This window comes from Carcharodon carcharias, chromosome 10, assembly GCF_017639515.1.
Source record: "Carcharodon carcharias isolate sCarCar2 chromosome 10, sCarCar2.pri, whole genome shotgun sequence".
Taxonomy (NCBI): Eukaryota; Metazoa; Chordata; class Chondrichthyes; order Lamniformes; family Lamnidae; genus Carcharodon; species Carcharodon carcharias.
The window spans coordinates 12068209-12094124 of NC_054476.1; the positions used below are offsets into that span (position 1 = coordinate 12068209).

Here is a 25916-nt window from a genome sequence, read left to right on the forward strand (position 1 = left end):
CCAATTAAAGCTGTACAAATGCTTTTAAGTCCACAGTTTTGTTCTGTTGCCATCTCCAGCTTTCAGTTGCTTGGGAGTATCAATAATAATAATGGGGTTTTTGTCCATCTGGACTGTTTAGATTGGTTAGTTTAAAGGTTAATTTGGTGGGTGATGACTGGTGCACATGGAGGTATGTGGGGCACGAGGAGGACTTGAGTGCCTGATGCACGTGTGGCTGCCAACGGCTGGCGCAGCAGTGGTGGTGGGGTGGAAGGTAAAGGGAGTCCAATGACAAAATTATCCTGGCTCGATAGATTATCCCCATGAGGGTCGGGGTGGGAGTGGGATTGATGTGATGGTAAAAGCAGGACGGGGATGGCGTGGGAGGGGTGACTTGAGATGATGGAATTGGTTAAGTGTGGCAAATTGGCAGGGATAATGATACACTTATTCAAAAACTACTCTGTGCTAAAAATGTAGATTCACTAGACTGGGGTGAAAAAAGTTTTATAAAAGCTAACAGGTGAATTAAAAAAAAGTGTTGATTAAAAAAAAAAATAACAATAACAGTCTATATCCTCCAGAGGCTCTACACAGTCTAATGCCAATGAGAGGACCACCGCACAAATTTAGACTCAAGGCAAGACAAGTTATAAGGTTGCTATGAAACTTGAATTCTAAACAAGGACTTTGTAATGGAACAAGGTTGGTAGTTAGAAAGCTGTTTTCTTCAATTATAGATGCTGAAATTATAATAGGCAGATTTCAAGGCTATATGCTTATTTCTTGAATAATATTGATCCCATCAGATGTAAACCTACTTGCCTTTTCAACTCAGTAGAAAACAGTTAACAAGTAGACTGTCATATTCTATGACTATAAACAAGTCTCTTGACAAAATTTGTGTTTATGTTCCTAGGCCTGTTTTTACACATGGGCAGCTTTATGTAGCTTTATTCAAAGTGAGAAGTTTTGATTCTGTTAAAGTCTTTGATGAAAGAAAAACCAAAAATCCTGTATTTAAAGTAACGCCGCTGCAATAAAGATACTAATTTGACTGCAATGTTTTGTGGGTCTTTGCTAGTGTTAGTTATGAACAAATCAAAGTTTTGACTTTAATGTGCACATTTGTCACATGATTATTTTCACACCCCGCATAATGTTAAATATCCTCTGGAAACATACAGAACTCAGAGAAAGAACCCATTTAATAGCGATATAAAACATCAGCTTCCAATACCTGATCAAGTAGATATAATAAACTAGTTTTTTAAATCAAGTATTTTTTTGGAGTAGTTAGATAAGAGTTAACAGAAATGTAGAAAATTCTCCCTCTATCATGACACTAAAGTTGTGTTCCACAAGCAAACTTGAACTTACCTCATAAGCAACTTATGATTGTAAAAGAGATTGAATGAGTGTATGATTTGACGCATAATTAATATTTTAGAAAGCTGTCTAAAATCCAACTACATGAAAGCCCAAAATAGCATCTCATCTAGGCTTTCTCTGCTCTGATGACAATACTCCCAATATCTTCAGCTCTCCATATAACTATAATTCCCAATCCTGGCATCATCCTGGATTTTATTACCCACTTTATTCCTGTATTCTATGCCCGCATACAAATCCTAAAATGCTGTTGGCTGTTTTGTTTTTGATTAAAATGGCTTTTCCTACCTGCACACACACCTCTGGAGAAAGGTACACTTGATACCTAGATTTTTGTCGTCTTTCACAGATCTTCCTTCTCAGGCTTCCCTCCTAAATTGTGTTTCCTCACATTTATATCCATCGTAGCCATGTCCCTGCCTATTATGCTATATCATCCCTAGTTATTTATTTATTTTTTTTACAATAGTTCACTTTGTTATTTTCCAAAGCCTCTAATTTTGGCCATCAGCAAATTTTGTGATCCAGCGCTGATTCCTTTAATACATCATTTCCAAAACCTTTTCTAATTCAAGCAGCATCCATTTTTTCAAACTCTTAGGGCGGAATTTTCCGCTCCCGCTTGCTGCCGGGATCGTCCAGTCCTGCCGCAATTCAATGGACTTCTGGCTGAAGCGTCGCCTCGCCCGCGATGGGTCCTGCCCGCCAATCCCGGCCATAGTTTCCTGTCCGTTAATCAACATCCTCCTTGCGCTTGGGCAAGCTGCATGTTAAATTAAACCCCCGCCCCTTCTAAAAATTATGAGACAGACGACTGTCTCAAAGTGAAAACACACACCACCTGTACAGTGAGGGGAGGTCAGCAGAACTTTAGGGACTCAGGCCACACTTAGTCAGCTTTTATGCTTCTGCTGGTAAAAGCACCCTGGGGTAGTTATAACCAGCAGTACAAGAAACTCCAAGAAAGTAGTGTTAAAAAATGACTGCTTTGACAGTTCAATTAAGTGCAGAGAAAGACATGTTCAAACTCCTTAATTCCACCAGCAGTCAATACAATACAGGAAATTCCTTTCAATTTTATGTCATTGTAGATGTTGGCCCTTTTTGGGTAATATGTGGCTTTTGTTAAAGCAGTGACTTAATTTTATACTATTGACTATATAGTTACTCTGACAATATGAAGTTAATTTCTGTGAATTATTTTTGTGATCAATAATTACACAAAATTGAAGGCTGGAGAATTTTTAAATTTTTACTTGTGAATATTTTGGCTTGAAATTAAAATATTAATAATCCATTCCACATAGTAAAAACTACAAAAAGTTACATTTTAATATTGATTTACAAAGATTCTGCTTTATTTTTATAACATGGTGATAATGTACATCCAAAACTATTTACAAGACAAGAAACGTTAAAACCATGTACTGTATATAGACCACAATCAGGTAAACAGCTACTGGTGGTCAACTTTATTTAAGAGGTAGTTACCATTACTTAAAATGAGTACATAAAAGAATACCCCTTTATATTTTAATCCAATAATTTACAATACAAATTTGAAAATGTGTCATATGCACAGTATCTACAACCCATTCCTGAAATTTCAGTTTTGGAAGTAATTTTTGGCATCTCCTAACCTCCTGAGGAACTACAAGTGATGAACCCAAAATATGGTATTCACATTTGTTTATGCTAACTGTGTGGAGCTTCTGTTTATTCTTCAGCGCAGGCAAGTGTTAAGTTACTCAGCAGGGAATATGCTGTGAAGAAACAGCAATACAATCTGGCAGTGAATTTTCCAGAAAATGACACTGTAAATATAAGCAAACAGCTACTTAAAGGACAAAAACACAGCAAAATTGCATGACTATGAGACAGAATGCACCATAAAAATAGTAGCTATTTTTAAAAATAAATCTTTCTTGTCAACAAGTTTATAAACACCATTGTAAGATTCTGTAGTTATATAGCATACACACACACAATTAATCTGTTTGGGTAATTCTCTTTTTGTAAGAACAGATGGCTCAAAAAAAAACTTATTGAATGTGATTCCCTTTTCTTTTGACAACTGTCAGATTGAAGAAAAAGTGCTTCCCAGAATAAAAGTTCACACAAGGAAAAGTTAGATTGTTTCTAAGTGTTCATACATGTACCTTCCTGGCATTAAGTCTTCTGCAGTTAGTCTTTGATCCTTGGAATATTATACGCATAGTGAACCAAAGGAAATCCCCGACTTTGATAGAAGCAGGCCCTTCCACAGGCCTGTACTTGGTCGGAACTATCTGAAACAAAGGAGTCTCCCTCGTCAGCATATTCTGAATGAGCAGACTGCGTCCCACAGTCTGACCAGTAGCCGTTGGGCCGCTGGCAAGGCACCACAGCCAGAGCTGGGCAGCTTTGTGACTTCACTAAGTGTTTGCACGTTGAAGGTTTTGTCAATAACAATGATTCACAACAGTCACATACAGTGATATTACCCTGTAGGTGGGTATACATTCCACAGTCATAGAAGAATTCCGGTGTCACACAGCTGCTTTGAGCGTTCACTGTAACTGCAACCGATTTGTCTTTTTGTTTTGGACGCCATTTCAACATATTCCAGTCTTCTTTGAATCGAGGATTGAAGAAAACATAAAGAACAGGATTCAGACAAGCAGGCAGTGGAAAGAAGATTAGTGTTACGGACTTCATTATTTCAGGGCTGATGGAGATTGCACTGATAAGAGGTGCAAATGAGAAAAAAGCAACAGGACAGAAGAAAATGCAGTTGGTGAAAATTAACCAGGCAACATGCTTAATCATACTTGACTGAGAATTTTCTGCAAGATCCTCTTTTTCCAAATTGCAGTAGAGCTTTGTGTAGATAACTGCCATTAGCAGGAAGGCTATTGAGTTTAGCAACACCAGAGTTACTGTATAACCCAAAGAAGGAGATTCACCAGTGGGGAAAGGCAAACAGAGCGGGGATGCTGAAAATTCTCCAATATGAAACCATGGAAGGCAAGCTATCACTGCAGCAGCCAAGACAGCAAAGGCAGCAGCTATCTGAAAGTGCATCAGCCGATGGCTTTTCCCTTTTTTGATTAGGTCACGTGTGGTCATAGTCCGTTCAAAAGATGCCAAGGTAAGGAAGAAAATGGATGCTTCAGAAGAGACCATGGCGAGGAATCCAGCAACTTTGCAGCCACTTCCCGTCTCCCACCAAGCACCGAATCGAGCAAAATTTCCCCAAGAGACTGAATCTAGAATAGTCAGGGTACCAGTATATATTCCCATTAAGAGATTGGCTGCTGCAATTAGACCCACAAACAGCTTTGCAGAAGACAACGGTGCACTTGATGCAAATGTTGTTACGACAACAAGAATATTGAAAATCAGCGCCACTAGAAAGATGAACCATACAGTCAAACGAATCATCCAGCTTCCCAGCAAATGTTGGCATGGTTTGAATGCACCTAATGGGGACAAAATTAGACTCATTACTAGAAGATCATTGGTTTACTGAAGCAGGTTTGTTGACGCATATACTTCAAATAGAAAAGCTGTTTTCTCTCTCCCCATCTGAAAAAAAACTTCCATAAATTTCTAGGTATAAGAGACTCTGCTCTGAAGCACCAGCAGATTGTTTTCATAGAGACACTACAAGGCATGCTGTTTCACATCCACACATTCATGATAAAAAGGTTGCTAGGCCTCCTCAAATGCCCTCAGTTGCACAGCTATGGGGATGCTAGCATAGTCCATCTCTTTTATCGATTTTGCCACTTGTTACCTATTAAATTACATCTATACTCCAGGCAGGTAATTATCCTTTCAGCAGCCTTACATAACTGTCTATTTGTTTTGATGAAACTGTTGTATTCCATTCTTTTATTATGCTTAGACACACTTTCTGAACCTATTTGATCAATTGTGCAATAATTAAACTTATTTTAATTAATAAGCCATTAAAATCCTTATTTTTTTAATAAGTGCATTACAGCAGACACTATTATCCGTGATAATAATTGATACTACATTGTCTGCCCCTCCCCATTCACAGAACAAGTGTCCAAATTAGAGAATTTCAGGCTGTCCAGATATGTTTGCCAATTTTAACTTGTTTCTCATTTCCTGTTGCTATGGCAACCGTTCACGTTCACTCCATGTTAGTTACACTGTTTGCTATATTTTAATTTCTGCAATTTTATTGATCAACATAATTCAACAAGCCCTCAAAAAGCTGAATTGAAGCCTTGTTGACTTGCATCACGTCTTGACATTTTAAAAATGGTTGTCCACCTGAGTGCTGGCAGCGACCACTGTTCTTCGTGGGAAACGTACAGTTTTTAGTGACAACAATTTGCAATTATGTTTAAAAAATGCCCCAAAATGAATCATAAATAGAAATTGCAGAAGGGTGAAACTGAAAACCTGGTCAAAAAGATGGACTATGTGAAAGCTTTCAAAGAAGATAGAAGTGGAGAGGCAGAGGGAGATCCAGAGAGTGAGGTCAAAGCAGCTGGTGGTCCTTCCTCCAATGTTGGATTAAAGGGAACGTGCACAGCAAACAAGTTAAAAAAAAAATCAGTACTATTGCTTGTCCTTAGATAAATAAGTGCAAATGGATAATTAAATGGTTTTGTCTGATAGATCCAATACATAATCAATCTATGATCTATTCCTGAGGACATCAGTGTTTTCTCAATTTAGGTTGACAGAAGTGCTGTTCTTCCAATTTTCTGGCAACCTCAAATACTACTGAGTTAGTTGATCTGAACGAATGCAGGAATAGAAGCATAACTGACTTCAGTAACTCCAGACTCCTGTGCATTTGACAGAATTAATTGATTATTTGCATGTGACAACAATTGTGTTGGTACTGTAAACAGCATAAAACACTCTCAGCTGCACTAAGGTAATTACTCTGGCTGCTCTCTGGAGATGAGGGAATTAATGAAACAGAACAAAAACAGAATTACCTGGAAAAACTCAGCTGGTCTGGCAGCATCGGCGGAGAAGAAAAGAGTTGCCGTTTCGAGTCCTCATGACCCTTCGACCCTTCCAGTTCTGTCGAAGGGTCATGAGGACTCGAAACGTCAACTCTTCTTCTCCGCCGATGCTGCCAGACCTGCTGAGTTTTTCCAGGTAATTCTGTTTTTGTTTTGGATTTCCAGCATCCGCAGTTTTTTTGTTTTTATTTTTTAATTAATGAAACAGTGTTGGGTTACTTCGCAGCATATCCCCTTATTGTGAGCTCATTTCCAACTAGCTGGTTTAAAAATGCTCCTTATGCATGCCAGACCTTCAACTATTTCAGTTTGAGAACAGAAAGGGCACCTAAAAAATACTTTAGAAAGCTTTAGAAAGAGAGAAAGAAATCAGAAAGAGGAAACCAGCATTAAGCAACTTTCTTTAAGTATTTATCTGCCAATATGTTGCAAAGTAACTTGAACATGGAATTTTGTGAATAGTACCTGAAGATGGAGTACAGTGCACTGTGGGCTGAATCTTTGCTTCTTCATTTTTAATCTCATCACCGATACTTTGGCCTAAAGAAAAGACCACAGAAAGTTTGATGACTCATCACTTCAATACTGTGCCACAAACACTATATAACAGTCGTTGTAAGCCATTTCTTTTTCAGAATTGAGCATGCCAGCATGATATCATTATCCCAAATTTGCAACTTATCCAGACTTGTGCCACTGATATCTACAATTATAGGCAGGGTCAACCAGAGCAGAACTTAGCAGCAGCTACAAACGGTTCTGTAAATGGAGATTGAGTGGCTATACATTTTGACTTGAGTGAAAAGAGGATTTTGAGAAGTTAGGTGAAAGGCTAAGAAAGACAGCCTTCCTTCCCCCATCCCGTATCATACACTGTACCAGTTCTGGAGAGACAGATAAGGCAGTCCAATGTGTGGCTTGAGACATGGTGTAAGAACATTGATTATACAACCTTGGGGAACTAATGTAGCAGAATGGAAAGCTATACAGAAAGGATTATCTTCACTTGATCTGAACTGTCAAATAAGATGAATGGGGTAGCGAGGAAGATTTTAAACTAATACTGTGCAAGAATGGGAGTGCATATAGAAGTCGTCGAAGGAGGTTGAGTAGAGTAGTCTAAAGTTTATGGAGGATGAGCAAAGCTGCATTTATATAACTGGACAGAGTATAAGAAGTACGTGAGCTGGAAATAAAGTTAATAGGAAACAAGTAAAACATCACAGTGGTAAATGAAACTTGGATCGAGAAGGAAGATGAAGATAACCCCAACAGGATGGTGCACTTTATGAAGAACAAAGCAGAAAATAAATTAGAATTGGTGAGAAATTGCTCATCAAGGAGGTATTATGCTTAACTGAGAAAAAGGACATAGTCCACTACTAATAATTCTTTTTTTGTGGTGCAAAAATTCAAACTACCCAGAGTCAAAAAAGGACAACCAAAATTTAGTGCTAAAATAAAAATCAGATAATTTGAAAAGTAACCTTGAAGTAGGGAGACTAAAGTGTATTGGAAATAGAAAGGAGTCTCTTTAGAAAAAAATCAGTGAAATTAATAAGCAACTCAAATGAAAGGAAGTAGTTGTACTGCTATGAGAGACCATAAAGTTGATAAGTTGTTGATTTCTCCGTTAAGATCATGAGTCACCTCAATTAGCCCAACACTGACTGAGGTGTGATTGGGCATTCATTGAAAATTATGAGAATGTGGAGTAGATTTGATAGTAACCAATGATGAAGGGGTAAACAAGGGAACAGCTGGGGTCTAACGATTATAATCTTGTTATTTTCACAGCAGAAAGAGATGAGGGAAGAGCATAAAAGGAAGCATATTAAACCCATTTTTATGGAAAGTTAACCTTGAAATAAGTCAAAATCAACAGTTATTGAAGACACGGATGACGGAAGCATACAAAATTCTAAAGTATTAAAGAAAGGAATAGGGTATAGGCATATATAAAGACAAGCTGAGAAATAGAAAAAAATCCAAGATGCAGAGAGAAAGTGAACAAAAGATAATTAAATTAGAGTTTAGAGACATGGTGGGCCACTAAAGGGTCAAATGGGGAGATGGCGGCTGAGGACAGGGAAGTTGCTGAAAATCAAATCCACTGATTTGCAACAGCTTTCACTGTTAAAATAATGGGAGGGGAAACAATTAACAGTATGTGTTAACTGGAAGCCTTTAAATTTGCAAGGAGTTATATAAGGAGTACACGAATAAAGAAGTCTTCCTACAACTGTACAGAGCCTTGGGTGAGACCACACCTGGAGTACTGGCCACAGTTTTGGTCTCCATATCTAAGGAAAGGTATACTTGCCTTGGATGTGGTACAGTGAAGATTCACTAGATTGGTTTCTGGGAAGAGAGAGGTGTCCCATAGTAAGAGGCTGAGTAAATTGGGCCTTAAACTCTCTGGAGTTGAGAAGAATGAGAGGTTATCTCACTGAAGCGTAAAAGATTCTGAAGGTGCACAGCTGCAGAATCTAGAACATGGAGGGCACAGTCTCAGGATAAGGGGATGATAATTTAGGACTGAGATGAGGAGAAATTTCTTTATGCAAAGGGTTGGGAGTCTTTGAAATTCTCTCAGAGGATTGTGGATGCTCCATTACTGAATACATAGACAAAGATTTTTGGTCACTCAGAATCAACGGATATGAAGTGTGGATGGGAAAGTGGAGTTGAGGCTGAGGAGCAGCCATATTCAGATTAAATGGTGGAGCAGGCGCAAGTGGCTGTATGGCCTACTCCTATTTATTAAATTCTAGTGTTCTTATAGCAGAGGCAACAGAAGCTCAAAGTTTATAAGCCCTGGGCTCTGATAACTTTCAGTCAAGGTTCTGAAGGAGTTGGCTCAAAACACTGCAAATTCCCATACTGATATTTTCAAGAGACAACCAAAGATAGATCATGAAGGACTGAGGGGGGTGGAAAAAAATGGTTATATTTTCAAAAAGGGTTATATGGAAATCCCCAAATGACAAACTTGTAGGCCTTATTTTGACTGTGCAGTAATTGCTACTATGCTGGGGATAGAGCACAATGTTTTACCGGGACCAGGTTTTCAGAGTAGCAACTGAAGTAACTCAGTGGATGCGATATATCTGGATTTTATCTGATACAATAATCTATCATGTGGGGCATTGTCAAAGATTCAGATCCAGGGATAGATGGCAAAGCATTAGACTGGATTATCAACTGGCTAGATGGGGATCAGCTGTTGGTTAATGATCTGCTAAAAAGTGGTCAGCGTTGCGTCTGCTTTTATCTTGAATTTTATTAATAACTTGGAGGATGGAGTCATAATTAGGATATCTAAATTTGCAGACATTTTCCACTGCCTTCAATTTGATCATCAATTGCATATAAATCCAAAGGGATTTTGAGAATCCAGCCCTGATCTTAAACCAAAATGCCTGGTCAGAATGGCGGGGGGGGGGGGGGGGGGGGATGGGATGGGATTCAGATCAGCCACTCGATTTTATGCTCCTTTGATAGTTAAAAAGCTCAGGTTTTCTGATGATATAAGAGAATACTGAGGAGCACAGCAATAGCTAGATGAAAGACGACCATAGTCTGTCTAGTTGCCTTCTATCATCCTGGTATGACACAATAATATAGAGTAGTTGACTATTCAGACTCAGACAGGAGGTGAAAAACACACACAATGGTTGAAAGCTTTGGGAACCACAGATCCAAAGTTCCTTACTTATCCCAGGCATGCTACACTTACGATGGTCCATGTCTCCAATTACTAATATTTTTGCACTCCAAAATGTTACAATCTTAAATCTAATATTAATGGTCGAGAAAATTTGACTTAACCACACAAGTTAGATACGTTTTAACCAGGTCACAAGATTGAACAGTTTACAGCAATCTTAAAAGGGGAAAGATATATAATTGACACCTCCCACCCTTAGGGCAATATCGATCGTAATAGGGTAGGTACTGAACTTTTGGCTGTCCATCTTTTTGGTGGTGATGACAGCAGTGGATAATTTATATGAACAATTGAAAAAAATACACAAAACAAAGTTTGTAAGGAATAGAGTAACCATAGGGTTAAAAAGTCTATCTAATCAGTCTATCAAGTGAGTTGCGGTCATTTTTTTATACCCTCTTCAAAAATTGCTTTCTAAAATCAACAATCCTCTCAACAGAAAGGCTGTGAGGAGCCTGCTTCACCACCTTAACTAGTAAACTTTTTTTTGGCTACTTAGCAGTGCTTTTGCAATGGAGCATATCAATTCCTTTGTATCCATATGGTTTTGTGGTTGTTGACCACCTGAAATTAGTAATTTGTCATCTAAATGCAGGCTATGTAAGTGTTCAACAATTTGTGAATTGAGCTTACCAGTCTTTTTTTCTAATGGAGGAATACTTGCTTCCTGATTTTTGAGGCCTTCAGTATCAGAGTTACTAAATGCACAGCACTGATAGGCATATGGAACCATCAATGTCCTATAAAGAATAAAACAGAACAAGCTTGTTTCAATGTAAAACATTTGATTATTTTAATAACTTGAATTTTTATTCTTTAGTACTGGATACAAAAACTGAGCTGTGGCACGTATGCAGTGCTCAAGAGTCATTTACTTCTCTAAGCTTAGGCATGACATTTTTTAGTCTTCTAAACTATTGGGTAACACTTATTAGGTAAGTTGGGTTGCTATGACATTCTCTAAGAATTATAGGTAAGTTTCCACAGCCTGATCAGGCAGGGAAGAATGCTATGGGTCACTGGTACTTAGCCATTGAGTTATGTTCTCTTAAAGAAACACTAAGTTGATTGTCATTCATGTGATTTTAGCTGTGACAGTAGTACAATGCAAGACAAATGTGTGTTGGTGAAAAGGCATTAATCTATCAGGAACAACTAATGAAGATATTTTGTTCTGATCTTGCAATTAGACATTCAAGTTTGCATTGCAAGCTACATTTAGATGTGCAGTTTGATATCAAAACCTTTTTAAAAAAACATTTGCAATAAAGCACATGAAAGATTTCAGGTTAACTCGGACAGGGAGAATAAATGTTAACTGAACTATTGCATACTTTGTACTTCACGCATGGTATGGTATAGGAGCTACACAGAAATGGGGGACAAAAGGAAATCTGTAACAAAAACAACAGTGCCCACAAGATTAGCAAGTAACCAATTCACGGGCACTTGCCAATGCCACTTGTATAAACTACCTAAACAGTCACCAAGTAGCACAAGTTACCATAACCATGGATTACTGCACATTTGGGTCCACTGTGTTGGTGCTAGGTCTTCAACTGGAGTCAAATACTTTAGTCCTATTTCCCTGTGTCCTAATATTTTCTTTTTCAAATGCTTAACTCTTTTAAATTAAAGTATACGGCTGAATGGCTATTTCTGATAAAGCACATCCTTTGTTCTAATAATTTTTATTTATCCAGAAAAAAATTCTTTTAATGTCTCCCTTTATGAAAATTCTCAGTCTACATCTTATTATTGATTTCTCAAACAATGGAAACCATCTTTTGTTGTTTACCCTCTCAAAACTTGATATTGTGAGAGCAGATTTTAAAATTATTTTAGGGGAATATTGTTCTGTAAAGAGGGCTGGTGCATGTGTGTGCGCGTCTGTTTGTGTGTGCATGAGTGTGAGCATGAGAGATTGAGATTTAATTAGGCTGGGCAGAGTTTAATAGGAGCCAGGTTGTCTGGGAGGTTTGATACGTGAGAAGTTTAGAGGTGTTAAGTTTGAGGTACAAGTAAATAGGTTAGATCTAACATTTGCATTTTTAAATAAGTTGAGAGTTTGTTTCAATATCAAAGGTGAGTCAGAGGTACAAAGAAACATGTTTGCATCTTGCAGGAGTTCCATAGGTAAATAGTAGTGGGGATATAATATAATATTGACTCGAAAGCAAAGGTAAGATAGAGATATTAAAGATTTTATATTTGGAAGGATTTGAGTTTCAAAGAGGTGTGAGAACAATGGGATCAGAGATGAAAGGGGATAAAAGCTATTTTAGAGTTACTGTGGAGAGCTTAGGAAGCAGACAGCTGGAGCGGCTGAGCTATAGTTGGACTCTGGGCTAGGAAAGGATGCCATGTGAACCAGCCATCCAGTCAAGCCAAAAAAGGTCTTGGGCTGCAACAAGCAGTTTTATTTTGAAGTGAGTTCCACTGCAGAGTGGAAGAGGGTAGAGGTCATGTGTTATGCCTTTATTGAAGCTACAGCAGTTGCCTTGTGTAATGTTACTGGATTTCATAGTTAAGTATCTATAATTACTTTGAAAAAAATTTAATAGCATGGCAAAGTTATATCAATGTAAAATCTGGTGTAATGGTCACAGCACAGAGGAAAGAAAATTGAACTAATATTTAAAATCTGCTGTTCTCAGACCTACAAAAACAGAATGAAGATGAAGCCCAGACTTAAAGACTCGCATGAATATTGGAAGGGACATAGGAGCAGGAGCAGACCCCTCAAGTCTGCTCCACCATTCAAATGAGATAACGGTTGATCTGCATCTTAACCACATTTTCCTGCCCTTGCTCCATATTCCTTAATACTCTTACCTAACAAAAAGCTACCCAGCTCAATTTTGAAATTTTCAACTGAGCTAGCCTCAACAACTTTTTTGGGTGAGGGGTTGGGGGGAAAAGACAATTCCAGATTTCCACAAACCTTTGCATAAAAAAGTTCTTCCTGACCTCACCCTTGAGCAGCTCAGCTCTAATTTTAATGTTAGTTTCTCTCCATCACACGCTTTAACTACATAAGATGTACAGCACAGAAACAGGCCATTCAGCCCAACCAGTGCATGCTGGTAAAAAGCATAGGCATAAACACTTCAATCACCTTAATCTTCGATAGTTAAGAAAATACAAGCCGGCTCTATGCAACTTGCCCTCATAATTTAACCCCTTAAGCTCTGATATTCTGTTGAATCCAAACAGCACTAACTCCAAGACCAAAATATTTTTCCCCTGAACCGAACGCAGTGCTGTTTATCCATACAGCTACCTCCCTTTTGTAACTCTTGATCCCTATGAAACTATCCAAAAATTACAGATGAAGAAACTTTAGGAATACAACACACACTGTATTATTTTTTCTCTGCATCATAATTAATTAAGTTTTATTACACAGAAATGACATTAAAATCAACTTAAATCCTAAAAAGTGACCAGAGAACACAAATAGCAAACCTGAGCTTTGGGAGGTCCTCTGCTATCAGCAGTTCCTTTAGGCCAGCATTCCCAGAAAGTTTAAGCTGATTTAGACCTTTTAGCCCAGCTGTCGGGAAATAACTCAACTGATTTGAACTTAAGTCTCTGAAAAGAGAACAAAACATGTGAACTGAACTAGTGCATTCTAGCTAATAAACCTGGCTCAATGTGCTACTCGAGAAAGACTGGCAAATAATCAAATTTCAGGTTTATAAAACATATTAAAATGCTAAAATTACAGTATCTCTATTGCTTCGCATATTAGATGTTAAATACGACAAAAAAATGATCAACACATGTTGGGAAGAAAAGGTCAAAATTAAATGTATAACTAATATATATCAATCATTTAGTATAAAATTCAACATTTTAACCCAATGATCATAAAGCAAAAAATCAACATGAATGAAGTACTTGAAATGGCCTGAATCACTTACAAGTTAGTCAATTCAGTCAAAGAAACCAATGCATTCTTGTGAATTGTGGAGATCTGGTTTTTACTTAGGTCACTATAAAAGAAACAGGGGAAAATGATTATTTGTGCATTTCAGAAGAGGAACTGGTTTACATTCTGACCTTTAATCTAACAGTAAGTTATTACCATTACAAGTCAATGACAATTAATCTATGTTCTCCTACTACCCCTACAATTGCATCTCAAGTCGCTTTCAGTAATTACTGTTACTAAAATCCCAAAAATATAATTTTCTTAGATTCCACTGCCAGGATAATTTTCCTATGTACACATAGCGAACATTGCATGGTTAGAAAATATCTTTCAACATAAAATTCCTGTCCAGTATTTCAAACAAGATTCCATACCTGCGCAAATTAAAGTTCAATTGGAAAGACAATGATCTACGTACAGACATCGCAGTAGAAATCTACAGCCATGCTTACGGTTCACACCTCTGCTTAGAAGATAAGATGTTTAATCTATCACAAATGATGAAAGTCAGGATCGGGCTTTGGCAAAATGAACCGAATAAATGGGGAAAATACAAAAAGCGTACTCACAGCAAATGCAGAGACCCCAGTCCCTGGAATGTGTCAGTTTTTATCTCTTTGATTTCATTGCGCTTTAAGGAACTGCAAAGATAATTTAAAAAAAAATACCAGAATTGGTTAAAAATCTAATGAAAAAACTTGCCTTGGCAATACATTCACTTTAATTAGCAAGAAAAAGATGGAAGAGATTGATTTAGTTTTGGTATTCTCAGTTTGTCTTATGCTTACATCCACCAGGCCACAACAATGGATTAATATAAATTGCAAGTGGGGGAAACTTGAAAGAAAACCTTTGCCAACTGATCAGTTCTTTATAATTTATGTTAAATATTGCTTATTGTAGTTTATCATGGCAATAATTGGACCATGGACAACATAAAGAACACTTACATAACCATTATTAAGGTCCAAAGTTACCTGGTAAGTTGCAATTGTTTTGGAAAACTAAGGTTACTATGGTCATTTACATTTGTAAACTAGAAGGATAAGAAAAATGTGCTTAAAATAGCGTTATACATGAAACAGATCATAAACTGTTTAAATCAGACCTTACCGCTTATTTAAAAATGGGCTTTGTTGGACCAAAAAACATGGCTGCTATAGGTCACATGATTTGCAAGTTGGCTACAGTTCTGGAAACTTCCAACAGTAATTACAGGACAAAGCTCAACCCTCATCTTTGCGGAATCTCACACCTAACATTGTGTAGACCCATTATAATCAGTGAAACTAGGGAGCAGATCGTCTGCCTCCCCAGCCTGGAATTATAATAGAGAGAGAGACAGAGAGAGAGAGAGAGAGAGAGAGAGAGAGAGAGAGAGAGAGCGCACCATCAAAACTAGTTATACCTGTGGAGGTGCTGTGGCCACCATCCATCTACTAAGGCAAACAATTACTTTTTGACCAGAGACACAGAAACTGATTGTTAGCCTGAAACTAACTCATCAATGGGCAACACCACATGACGCAAGCTCCTTTGGTCTTTGGAAAGTTTTAATGTTACATCCCTGGACTCCCAGGGAAGTCTGCTGTTAACTTCCAGCCTGTCAACACCAAAGCAGGACTCCAGGCTGTCAACAAAGCTTGGCTCAAGTGTAAATTTCCTCGAAGTCTGGTTCTCTGGAAGATTCCTGCATCACCTGTACAGTGGACCAAGTCTCTGTATACCAACCTCATCTTGCTATGTCATCAGCAACTTTGAAGGAATTCAGCAACTCCTGCTTCCAGCTCGCTGAACCCGCCTGAACTTTAACTCCTACCTGAAGAAACCTTCACTGGACTCTGACATCCTGGACTTTAACATTCATGTGAATTAATATTCATATCTTTGTTTCTTTTGTTTTAAGTTATTCCTAGTTGTAAAACTGTTTTCTTTCCTATCTTTTTGTTTGTTTGTGTGCGTGTATGTAGTTGCAACAACCATCTGCCAGGTTTGAATGTATGAATAAACAATACTTCTGATTTGACCCTAAAGAGAAACTGCTGTGAGTCACTTTAAAATTGACTTCACAGAGGGGTTGGGAAAACACGCCACAGTCTATTTCAAATTAACCATTTATTAACAGTCAATTAAAACACCTCTGCTTTATGGACAAACAGCAAGAAAAATAAAGTACTTCAGATTGCCCCTCTCCCCTGTCCCTAACAATGGACATCAAGTTTATAAAATCTGAACCTAACTGGTGCTTAACGTGACAAATAGAATTTCTTCATATATCTGTGGCTACATGTTTAAGTCCTGCTTTACAAAAAAGTTTCAAGAAGCCTGATTTTATTTTAAGTTGCAGATATGGTTCACCCATATCTACTACTAATCAATTCAAGTCCCATGAATCCTATTGAGAAAAAGCTCACCGTTTTCATAAGCAACATGCCTTTATAGCGTATGCCTTATTAGTACAATAGAAATATAGTTCAGTCACTGTTGCATACACTTTGATACAGGCCATGGCTTTTCAGGCAAGCCAACATACAAAATGTAAGGCCACCATAATGCTGTGTGCAGGTTGAATCTGCATGGCACACCGCTTCATGATATTAACTTTACTCATCCTTCTCAGAATTAGTTTTGAATGGTCAATAAACAGTAAAGAAGAGAATTCACTTTGCTTTTTGTAAATGGATGCACTGAATAGAACTGTTGTTACAGAGCTAGATGACTGCATATGTCTCAGCTTGCCTCCAATTTCAGCTAAGGGATTTAATAGCTGTGATAGGCTGTACAGTACTACTAGCCTACAGCAAGTAAAGTTATCTTGGCAGAGAAGGTAACCATTTGTCACCCTCCCACCTCAAGAAAAGTTCATAAGGACAGTACAAATAAGGATTGATGGTGCCTACACAAAACTGTGGAGACATAAAATGTGCTTAGAGTGTACAGGAACCATGACTTTTTAAAAAAAAAAAGTGATGATTTAAGTCACATGATAAACCAATGTCCATTACGTTGCCGCATTAACATTATTGTTACATTAATATAAACAGATCTCCATTAGCAAAGCAAGCCAACCCAGCTCCGAGGCTTTTTAAAAAAACTCAACATTCCCACTGGCATTTATCCTCTTTGCATACACTCCTTACACCTGCTTAAAGAGTGGAACCTGAATGAAAGCTGAAACCAGCAGATCTTAGTAACAATAACAATTCTTAATCCCTCCAAAAAGTCAACACACAAGCTATAAACCACAACAAAACACAATTAGTCGCCAAAACCGAAAGAAGGTCCAAAAGTGAATCCCAAAAAGCATATTGTATGTCAGTTCATAAAAACTCAAATTCTTAAATTTACACAAAAATATTCTCATGCAGTCCATGACAGGAAACAACTAAAGGTTATACGCAACGCAGCTTCACTTGAGCTGCAAACTGGCGGCTGATGTGGAAGTTAAGAGGACCTTACAGCCTTCACTGAATTATTAATCCGTCATTTTTTTTTTTTTAAAGCATAGAGGGAATCTGTGTCCTCCAGCTCTCCACATTTACAGCATGGTTACTTAATGACTTGTGTAATCAGACTCGACATTCTCCTTGAGAAAGACACCACATCACTCCAAACTGTTACAAAAGGTAGGAATATGCAATGGAACATTGCAGGCGGAGGAAGTGCCCTGATCTGTCATGGCCAGGAACCTGAGTGCCCAGGTCAGGCACCTGAACGTGCCCTGGAACACTGAGGAGCAAGACGGAGGCTGAATTCACCTAAAATAGGATGGCTCTTCGGTTTCCAGACAGGCTAGAATTTTACCACAAATCCTGAATCCCACTTCAAGCCCTGTGGTTCTGGTGTCGGGGAAGCCTGCTGTTTGAAGGAGTATCTCTTCACTACAGAGAAAGGTCTGAACCGAGAGCAACATATTTTTTTTTATTCTTTCATGGGATGTGAGCATCTTTGAAAAGGGCAAGAATTTACACACATACGTCTATACAAATTAGGAGTAGGCCATTTGACCCCTCAAGCCTGCTCCACCATTTGATAAGATCATGGCTGATCTGACTGTTCTCAACTCTACTTTCCTCTCTATTCCCTATACCCACTCCTTTGCCTCCACTACACTCTGGGGAAGAGAATTCCACAAACTAATGATCCTTAGAGAAAAGATTTCTCACCTCCATCTTAAATGGGCGACCCCTTATTTTCAAAGTGTCCTCTAGATTGAGTCTCTCCCACAGGGAGAAGCATCCTCTCAGCATCAAACCCCCTCAAGATCTCTTAACTGCCCCCTGAAATAGTCTAGCAAGCCACTCAATCCAAGAGCAATTAGGGATGGGCAACAAATGCAGGCCTTGCCAGCAATGCCCACAAACCTTGGAAGGATAAGATCACCTCTCATTCGTCTAAACTCCAACAGATATAGGCCCAATCTGTGCAATTTTTCCTCCTAAGACAAGCCTTTCATTCCAGGAATCAGTTGAATGAACCCTGCTTGGAACTGCAATTATACCCTTTAAGTACAGAGACCAAAACTGTACACAGTACTCCAGATGAGGTCTCACCAACACCCTGTATAATTGTAGCAAAACTTCCTTACTTTAATAATCAATTTCCCTTGCAATAAATGACAACATTCCATTTGCCTTCTTAATTACTTGCTGTACCTTGATATGACCTGGTGAGAAGCATCGCCCCTGTATTCAACCTCCTCGGTTGGTAACATCAAAGGTTTAAGTTTGTTTTTACGAGGATATGCCTTATCCAAATCAGAATGTATTTAACTATTTAAGCTGTGAACAATAAGAAGCCAATCAAACAAGGTTTACTTCAGTCAAAAAAGGGCAAATTTATTAAGCACTAAAGCTGAGAAAAGTAATAAAAATGTGAGAAGCATTCATCCCTCATGCAGTCATTAGGACACACACATACAAAAACAGGTGTCAGAGGTAAGAGGAGTTAGAGTCCAACAAAAAAAAGTTAAAGAATATATGGTTAAGTGTCCTTTGATTGTCCTCGAGGCGTAAATTTTAAACTTTGCGGCCGATTTAGGTTAGCTGTTTTCAGTCAGATGTAGATGTTGGAAATATTACGAGATCTCTGTTCGCTGGTAGAGTTAGCTTCTCGAAATGGGTGACACGCTTATTCCAAAAGGGAGAGAGAGAGGGTAAGAGCAGCAGCCCTCAGCTCTTTTCCTCTGCCAAACACTTTCTGGACGCCCACGCTTTCTAGATGCCACCTGAAATCTCCATCTAGCGGCTGGCAACCCTGCCTTGAAATATTTCACCCATTGTGTATATCCAAGAGGTTTTTTTTGGGGCGGGTCTGTCTGTGGCAGCATTGTTTCAATATCCAGTACTTTACATTTTTAATGTCTCTTCCTTAGACAGTTCCTATGGGTGTCCAGACTATAGGAAATGTCTCTATCTTGAGTGATTTGTTGGTTTTTCACTTCCACCTTGGAATGTGGCCTTGCATTTTTTAAGCAGTTTGTTCTGTCTCAGTTTAAACTGCAAAATTTCCAGCCAGTTGAAAGTTGAAAAATCATACTTTCAAAAATAAAGGGGCATAGCGTTGTAACAACCTATATAGTAACTTGTTGTGACCCAAGTGCCTGGATATTCAGATCCCTCTGTACCGCCAAGTTCTGCAATCTTTCTCCATTTAATATGCTTTTTATTCTTATATGCTTTTCTATTCTTCCTACCAAAGTGAACAAGTTCACATTTTTCCACATTATACTTCATCTGCCAAATCTTTACTCATTTATATCCCTTTGCAGACTCCCTATGGCCTCCTCACAATTTACTCTCCCACCTATCTTTGAGTCATCAGCAAAGTTAGCAACCATACATTTGTTCCTTTCATTCAAGTCATTGATATAGATTGTAAATAGTTGAGGCCCCAGCATCGATACCTGTGACACTCCATTAGTTACAGCTTGCCAACCCAAAAATGGCCCATTAATCCCTACTCCCTGCCTTTTAGAAATCTAAGTATAGCATATCCACAGGTTCCCCTTTAACCATGCTGCTTGTTACTTTCTTAAAAAATTCTAATAAATTAGTAAAACATGATTTCTCTTTCACAAAACTATGCTGACACTGCTTGATTGCATTGAGACTTTCTAACCTCAATAATAGACTCTAGCAATTTCCCTATGGCTGATGTTAGGCCAATTGAGCTGTAGCTTCTTGCTTTCTGTCTCCCTCCTTTCTTGAATGCAGGAGTTACATCTGCTATTTTCCAATTTGATTGGACCCATCCAGAATCGAAGGAATTTTGAAAAATTAAAACTAATGCATCTATCTCCACAGCCACTTCTTTTAAGACCCTAGGGTGAAATCCATCAGGTCCTGGGGACTTGTCAGCTTTTGGTTTTAATAGTTTTCTAATACCCTTTCCCTGGTGATTGTAATTGTTTTCAAATCCTCCCTCCCTTTCACCCCTTGATTTACAAGTATTTCTGAGTCTTCTACAGTGTAGACAGACAAAATATATGTTCAACACTTCTGCCATTTCCTTATTTCCCATTAATTCCCCAAACTCACTCTCCAGAGGACCCACATTCACTTTAGTCATTCTTATCCTTTTTAAATACTTGCAGAAACTCTTACTATCTGTTTTTATATTTCTAGCTAGCTTTCTCTCATACGCTAATTTCTCCCTTTTTTTCCCAAAGTCATTCTTTGCTATTTTTAAAATTTTGTCCAATCTTCTAACCTACCACTAATCCTTGCAGAATTATACACTTTTCCCCCCAATTTGATACAATATTTAACTTGCTTAGTTGGTAATGAATGGTGCATTCTTCTCCTAGAGTCTTTCTTTTCCACTGGAATGCATCTTTGCTAAGTGTTATTAAATATTGCCTTAAATGTCTGCCACTGCACCTCTACCATTTTAACCTAATTTCCCAGTTCATTTTAGCCAGCTGTCTTCATACCTTTGCAAATGCCTACATTTAAGTTTAAAACACTAGTCTTAGGCCCAACCTTCTCTCCCTCAACATGACTGAATTTTGCATTTAGCTTATGATCACTGTACCCAGATGCTCCTTTGTTATGAGGTCATTAATTAATCCTGCCTCATTGCACACTACCAGATATTGATGCTGTCAAAGCTTTTCATCTTGCACTCATCAGGACAGATGCAAGAATGCCAAATTTCAAAGGGAACAATAATTTATACTGCATGACAAAAGGCATGCTGATTGGTTGAGATATTGCCATGGCAAATGCACCAGGGAGCTACTGTCTCCCATGCTTTTGTTTTTTCGAAAAAGGTGCAATACCTGGACATTTTCCTTTTCTCTGCAGAAGACAGGACCCTGCAAATGAAAATATGTAGCTCCTAGCACGCGTAAGTGAGCTATATTTTCTCATGAAGTATAAATTGTTGTTCCCTTTGAAATTTAGCATTCTTCCATCCGTCCTGATGATGCAAGATGAAAAGATTCCACAGCATGTCTCTTTTTCAGCGATAATCAAGTTCTGTACTACCAAACACTATCAGGTCCAGAATAGCCTGCTCTCTGGTTGGCTCAAGAATGTGCTGCTCTAAGAAGCTGTCCTAAAAACACTTTGAACTCATCTTCCAGGTACCTTTGTCAATCTGATTCGTCCAATCTATGCTTTGATTAAAAATACCCATGGTTATTGCTGTACCTTACTTGCAAATTCCCATTATTTCTTTCGATTTATTGCCCAGTCCTAACTTCCTTAGATGTGGTAGCGAGCCACATTTTGAACTGCTGCAGTCAATGTGGACCACACTAATCCAGACAAGTGGGAAAGTATTCCATCACAATCCCGACTTGTCATTGTAGATGGTGTCCACGCTTTGGAGAGTCAGGAGTTGAGTTACTTGCTGCAGATTTCCAAGCCTCTCACTTGGTCTTGTAACTACAGTATTTATATGGCTGGTCCAGTAAAGATTCTGGTCAATGGTAACCAGCAACAGGTCGGGTTACCTTTGGAGCCGGAGACTTTACTCAATGGGGGAGATGCCCATTACTGTCGAGAGCTTTCCTGTTCTGGCTGATGGTCCCATCTCTTTTGGCCCTTATTTCCCAAATTTGTTGCTAGTGACCGGGAACGGAGGTGCAGACTATCTATTTCAGCAGTGTCCACCTCTTGACATTTTTTCATCTGAGCTCCTTACAATATCTTAGTCACTGTAATCATGGGTTTGAACAAACATATTTTTGGGATTGTCAGTTCACTTAATAAAACTAATGACTTTCATTTAGAATTTTAAAAATGCAAACTTACATTTCTTCCAAAGCTGAGCAACCCTGGAAACTTGGTAGCTCCTCTATCTGATTATACGATAAGTCCCTGTGAAGAATAAGACATTATGTAATAAAAAAAATCTGAAAAAAATACAAACAATATAAAACGTTATCAGAATCTTTCTGCAAAGTTCCAACGTTTGTTAATACTTCAAGAAAGCTGGGATCAAATTCACAATTCATAAATGAAAAAAGAAAGTGCTGGAAATATTCAGAGCTTAGGCAGTATCTAGAGGGATTGAAAGTGAAAAGTTAACATTTCTCTCTCTCTATACAAACACTCACTGACCTGCACAATATTTCCCTCATTTTCTGTTTCTTGATTCAGGTGTCCAGCATCTGCAGTAGTTTGCTTTTGCTTCAATTCATAAATGTTGCAGCTACCCTCGCTCTAAAAATATCCTTCCCAAAGGGTTATGCAAGTTCTTTCTATTTCAAATGTATAACATTAGATGATAAAATCTTATACTTCTAACTGAGTTATTGAACACAGAAAGGTTGCTAATGCAGATGGCTTATCTATTTGCTGGTTCATTACCAAACTGGGCTTATGAAAAGCATCTCTGTTCTGGTTGGTGACTTATCTGCCTTCAATTCTGTTCTACACAGTATCATATTCCATATCATTTACAGTACTCCATGCCTCAAAGTATCAAATGGCTCAGCTTCTCCTTGACAAAAGGTGCGACTGAAAAATCAACTAAAACCTCAACACTCTTCGCTGTGACCACAGCAATTACTAGACCATCTTGGCTTTCAGTGCTACAACCGATTCAAGGCATTCAAAGCCCTCCTTACCTTCTGTCACAAACACTCATAATATTTACAAGAGTTTTACACCTGTTAATAGTTTATGTTTTGGAACTAGAATTTTTTTAAAAATGGAACATTTTGAACTTGTACATTGATAACTTGCTTTTAAGTGATGATAGAAACCCATACTTACAAAAATCTAAGCATCTTCAGTTGTTGGCACAAGTCAGGTGGGATTTTGCTGATTCTGGTTCCTGTCAATGTACTAAATCATAGAAATATAACAAAATAGATAAGTTAATATGACATTTCACTGTATCCAGGAGACTTGGTAAAAGCATTTCAGAGGATAAAAATATTGGTACTTTAGCCTCAAGTTCCTTTTGAATAATTTGAGTATCACTGTTACATTAATTCACTGCTCCCTCATTAATACCATAGGCAGGATTTTCAGATCGGAGGACGAGTGGGCCCAGGAATGGCCGGGCAATGGTCCACTGCCCATGTTCGGCTCCTGACCCGAGCAACTTGGGTCTCGAACCAGTGTCCTCAACTTAAATAAGGGCAATTACAGAAGTACGAAGAAAGAGTTGTCTAAAGCGGGCTAGGAAAATAGACTAAGGAGAAGGTCAGTGGATGTGCAGCAGCAGACATTTAAGCAAATATTTCATAACACTCAGCAAAAATTTATCCTGGTCAAAAAGGAGGACTCGATGAGAAGGATGAACCACTCGTGGTTAACGAAGGTGGTCAGGGAGAGTATCCAATCAAAAACTAAGGCATACAAAGTGGTGAAAACCAGTGATAGCCCAGAGGATTGGGAATTTTTTTTTAGGAACCAGCAGCAGATGATTAAAAAGTTAATAAAGAGAGAGAAAATTGATTATGAAAGTAAACTGGCAAGAAATATAAAAACAAACAGCAAGAGCTTCTACGGGTTTATAAAAAGAACGAGTGGCTAAAGTGAGCGTGGGACCCTTGGATGATGTGACTGAGGAATTGATAATGGGGAACAGGGAAATGGAAGATAATTTAAATCAACATTTCATGGAGGAGGACACTATAAATATTCCAAAGATATCAGATAAGGAGCAGCTAATGGGAGAGATCTTGTAACAGTCTCTATTACGAGGGGCAAAGTATTTGATAAACTAAAGGCAGACAAATCTCCAGGACCTGATGGTCTGCACCCAAGGGTTTTAAAGGAAGTGGCTGCAGAGATAGTGGAGGCATTGGTTGAAATATTCCCCGAACTCACTGGACTCCAGGAGGGTCCCAGCAGATTGGAAAACCGCTAATGTGACGCCCCTGCTTAAGAAGGGAGGGAGACAAGAAGCAGGAAACTATAGGCCAGTCAGCCTAACATCTGTTGTTGGAAAAATGCTAGAGTCCATTATTAAGGAAGAAACGGCAGGACGTTTAGAAAGGCTGAACGCAATCAGACAGAGTCAACATGGTTTTGGGAAAGGGAAATCATGTTTGACAAATTTGTTAGATATATAATTCTTTGACAATATAACAAGCTGAGTTGATAAAGGGGAACTGGTAAATGTAGTGTATTTGGATTGCCAGGAGGCATTCGATAAGGCGCCACATAAAAGGTTATTGCACAAGATAGGACCTCACGGTATTGGGGGTAATGTGTGAGCATGAATTGAGGATTGGTTAACACACAGAAGACAGAGTCGGGGTTAATGGGTCTTTTTCAGGTTGGAAAGACGTAACTAGTGGACTGCCACAAAGGGTCAGTCCCAGGGGCTCAATTATTTACTATCTATATTAATGACTTGGAGGAGGGGGCAGAATGTAATGTATCCAAATTTGCTGATGACACAAAAATAGGTGGGAGGGCATGTTGTGATGAGGACATAAGGAATCTGCAAGGGGATATAGATAGGTTGAGTGAGCGGACAAAAACTTGGAAGATGGAGTTTAATGTAGGGAAGTGTGAGGTCAAGCAATTTGGTACAAAGAATCAAAAGGCAGGCTATTATTTAAATGGAGAAAGACTCCAAAGAAGTGCAGTACAGAGGGATCTGGGTGTTCTTGTGCGTGAAACACAAGTTAGCATGTAGGTGCAGCAAGTAATTAAGAAGGCAAATGGAATTTTGGCCTGTATTACCAGGGGGTTGAAGTTTAAAAATAGGATCGTCTTGTTACAACTGTACAGGGTGACAGTGAGGCCACACCTGGAGTACTGTGTATAGTTTTGGTCCTAGGATATACTGGCATTGGAGGCAGTTCAAAAGAGATTCACTAGGCTGATTCCTGGGATGAAAGGGGTGACATATCAAGAACAGCTAAACAGGTTAGGCCTTTATTCACTGGAGTTTAGAAGGATGAGGGGTGATCTTACTGAAACATACAAGATTCTGAGGGGGTTGACAGGGTAGATGTTGAGAAGATGTTTCCACTAGTGGGTGAATCTCGAACTAGGGGACATAGTTACAGAATAAGGGGACTCTCATTTAAAACTGAGATGCGAAGAAATTTCTTCTCTGAGGGTTGTGGATGTCTGGAATTCTCTACCCCAGAGAGTTGTGGAGGCTCGATCACTGAAAGCATTTAAAGAAGAGATAGATAATTTTTTTGAAATATCGGGGAGCTGAGGGTTCTGAGGGTGACAAGGAGCTGGCACGAAAGAGAAGTTGAGGCCTGGAGCAGATCAGCCATGATCTTATTGAATGGCGGGGCAGGCTTGAGGGGCCGAATGGCCTACTCCTGCTCCTATTTCTTATGTTCATGCTGGCTGGCCAATTAATGGCAAGCCAGCGTGAAATGCAGGCTGAAAGGTTCAGCACTGCCAGGGTGGTGGCGGGAGAAGGGCAAGCACTGAAGTCTGCG

At 38.7% G+C, this 25916-nt stretch overlaps 1 protein-coding gene across 4 annotated transcripts in view; it reads right to left on the reverse strand.

Annotated features, from left to right (window-relative positions):
• Positions 1-2710: 2710 nt before the first annotated feature.
• lgr4 (leucine-rich repeat containing G protein-coupled receptor 4) overlaps positions 2711-25916 on the reverse strand; it is a 125882-nt gene continuing 102676 nt past the window's right edge. For 2 of the 4 annotated variants that reach the window (XM_041198031.1, XM_041198030.1), the window contains 8 exons: positions 23266-23337; positions 22300-22365; positions 14608-14679; positions 14028-14099; positions 13570-13695; positions 10735-10841; positions 6837-6911; positions 2711-4835 (listed from right to left, as the gene is read on the reverse strand). In XM_041198031.1, the coding sequence (XP_041053965.1) occupies positions 3559-4835; positions 6837-6911; positions 10735-10841; positions 13570-13695; positions 14028-14099; positions 14608-14679; positions 22300-22365; positions 23266-23337 (1867 nt within the window). In that variant the 3' untranslated portion in view covers positions 2711-3558. The remainder of the gene's footprint in view (positions 4836-6836; positions 6912-10734; positions 10842-13569; positions 13696-14027; positions 14100-14607; positions 14680-22299; positions 22366-23265; positions 23338-25916) is intronic. The other 2 variants (XM_041198033.1, XM_041198032.1) reach the window with 2 other exon arrangements.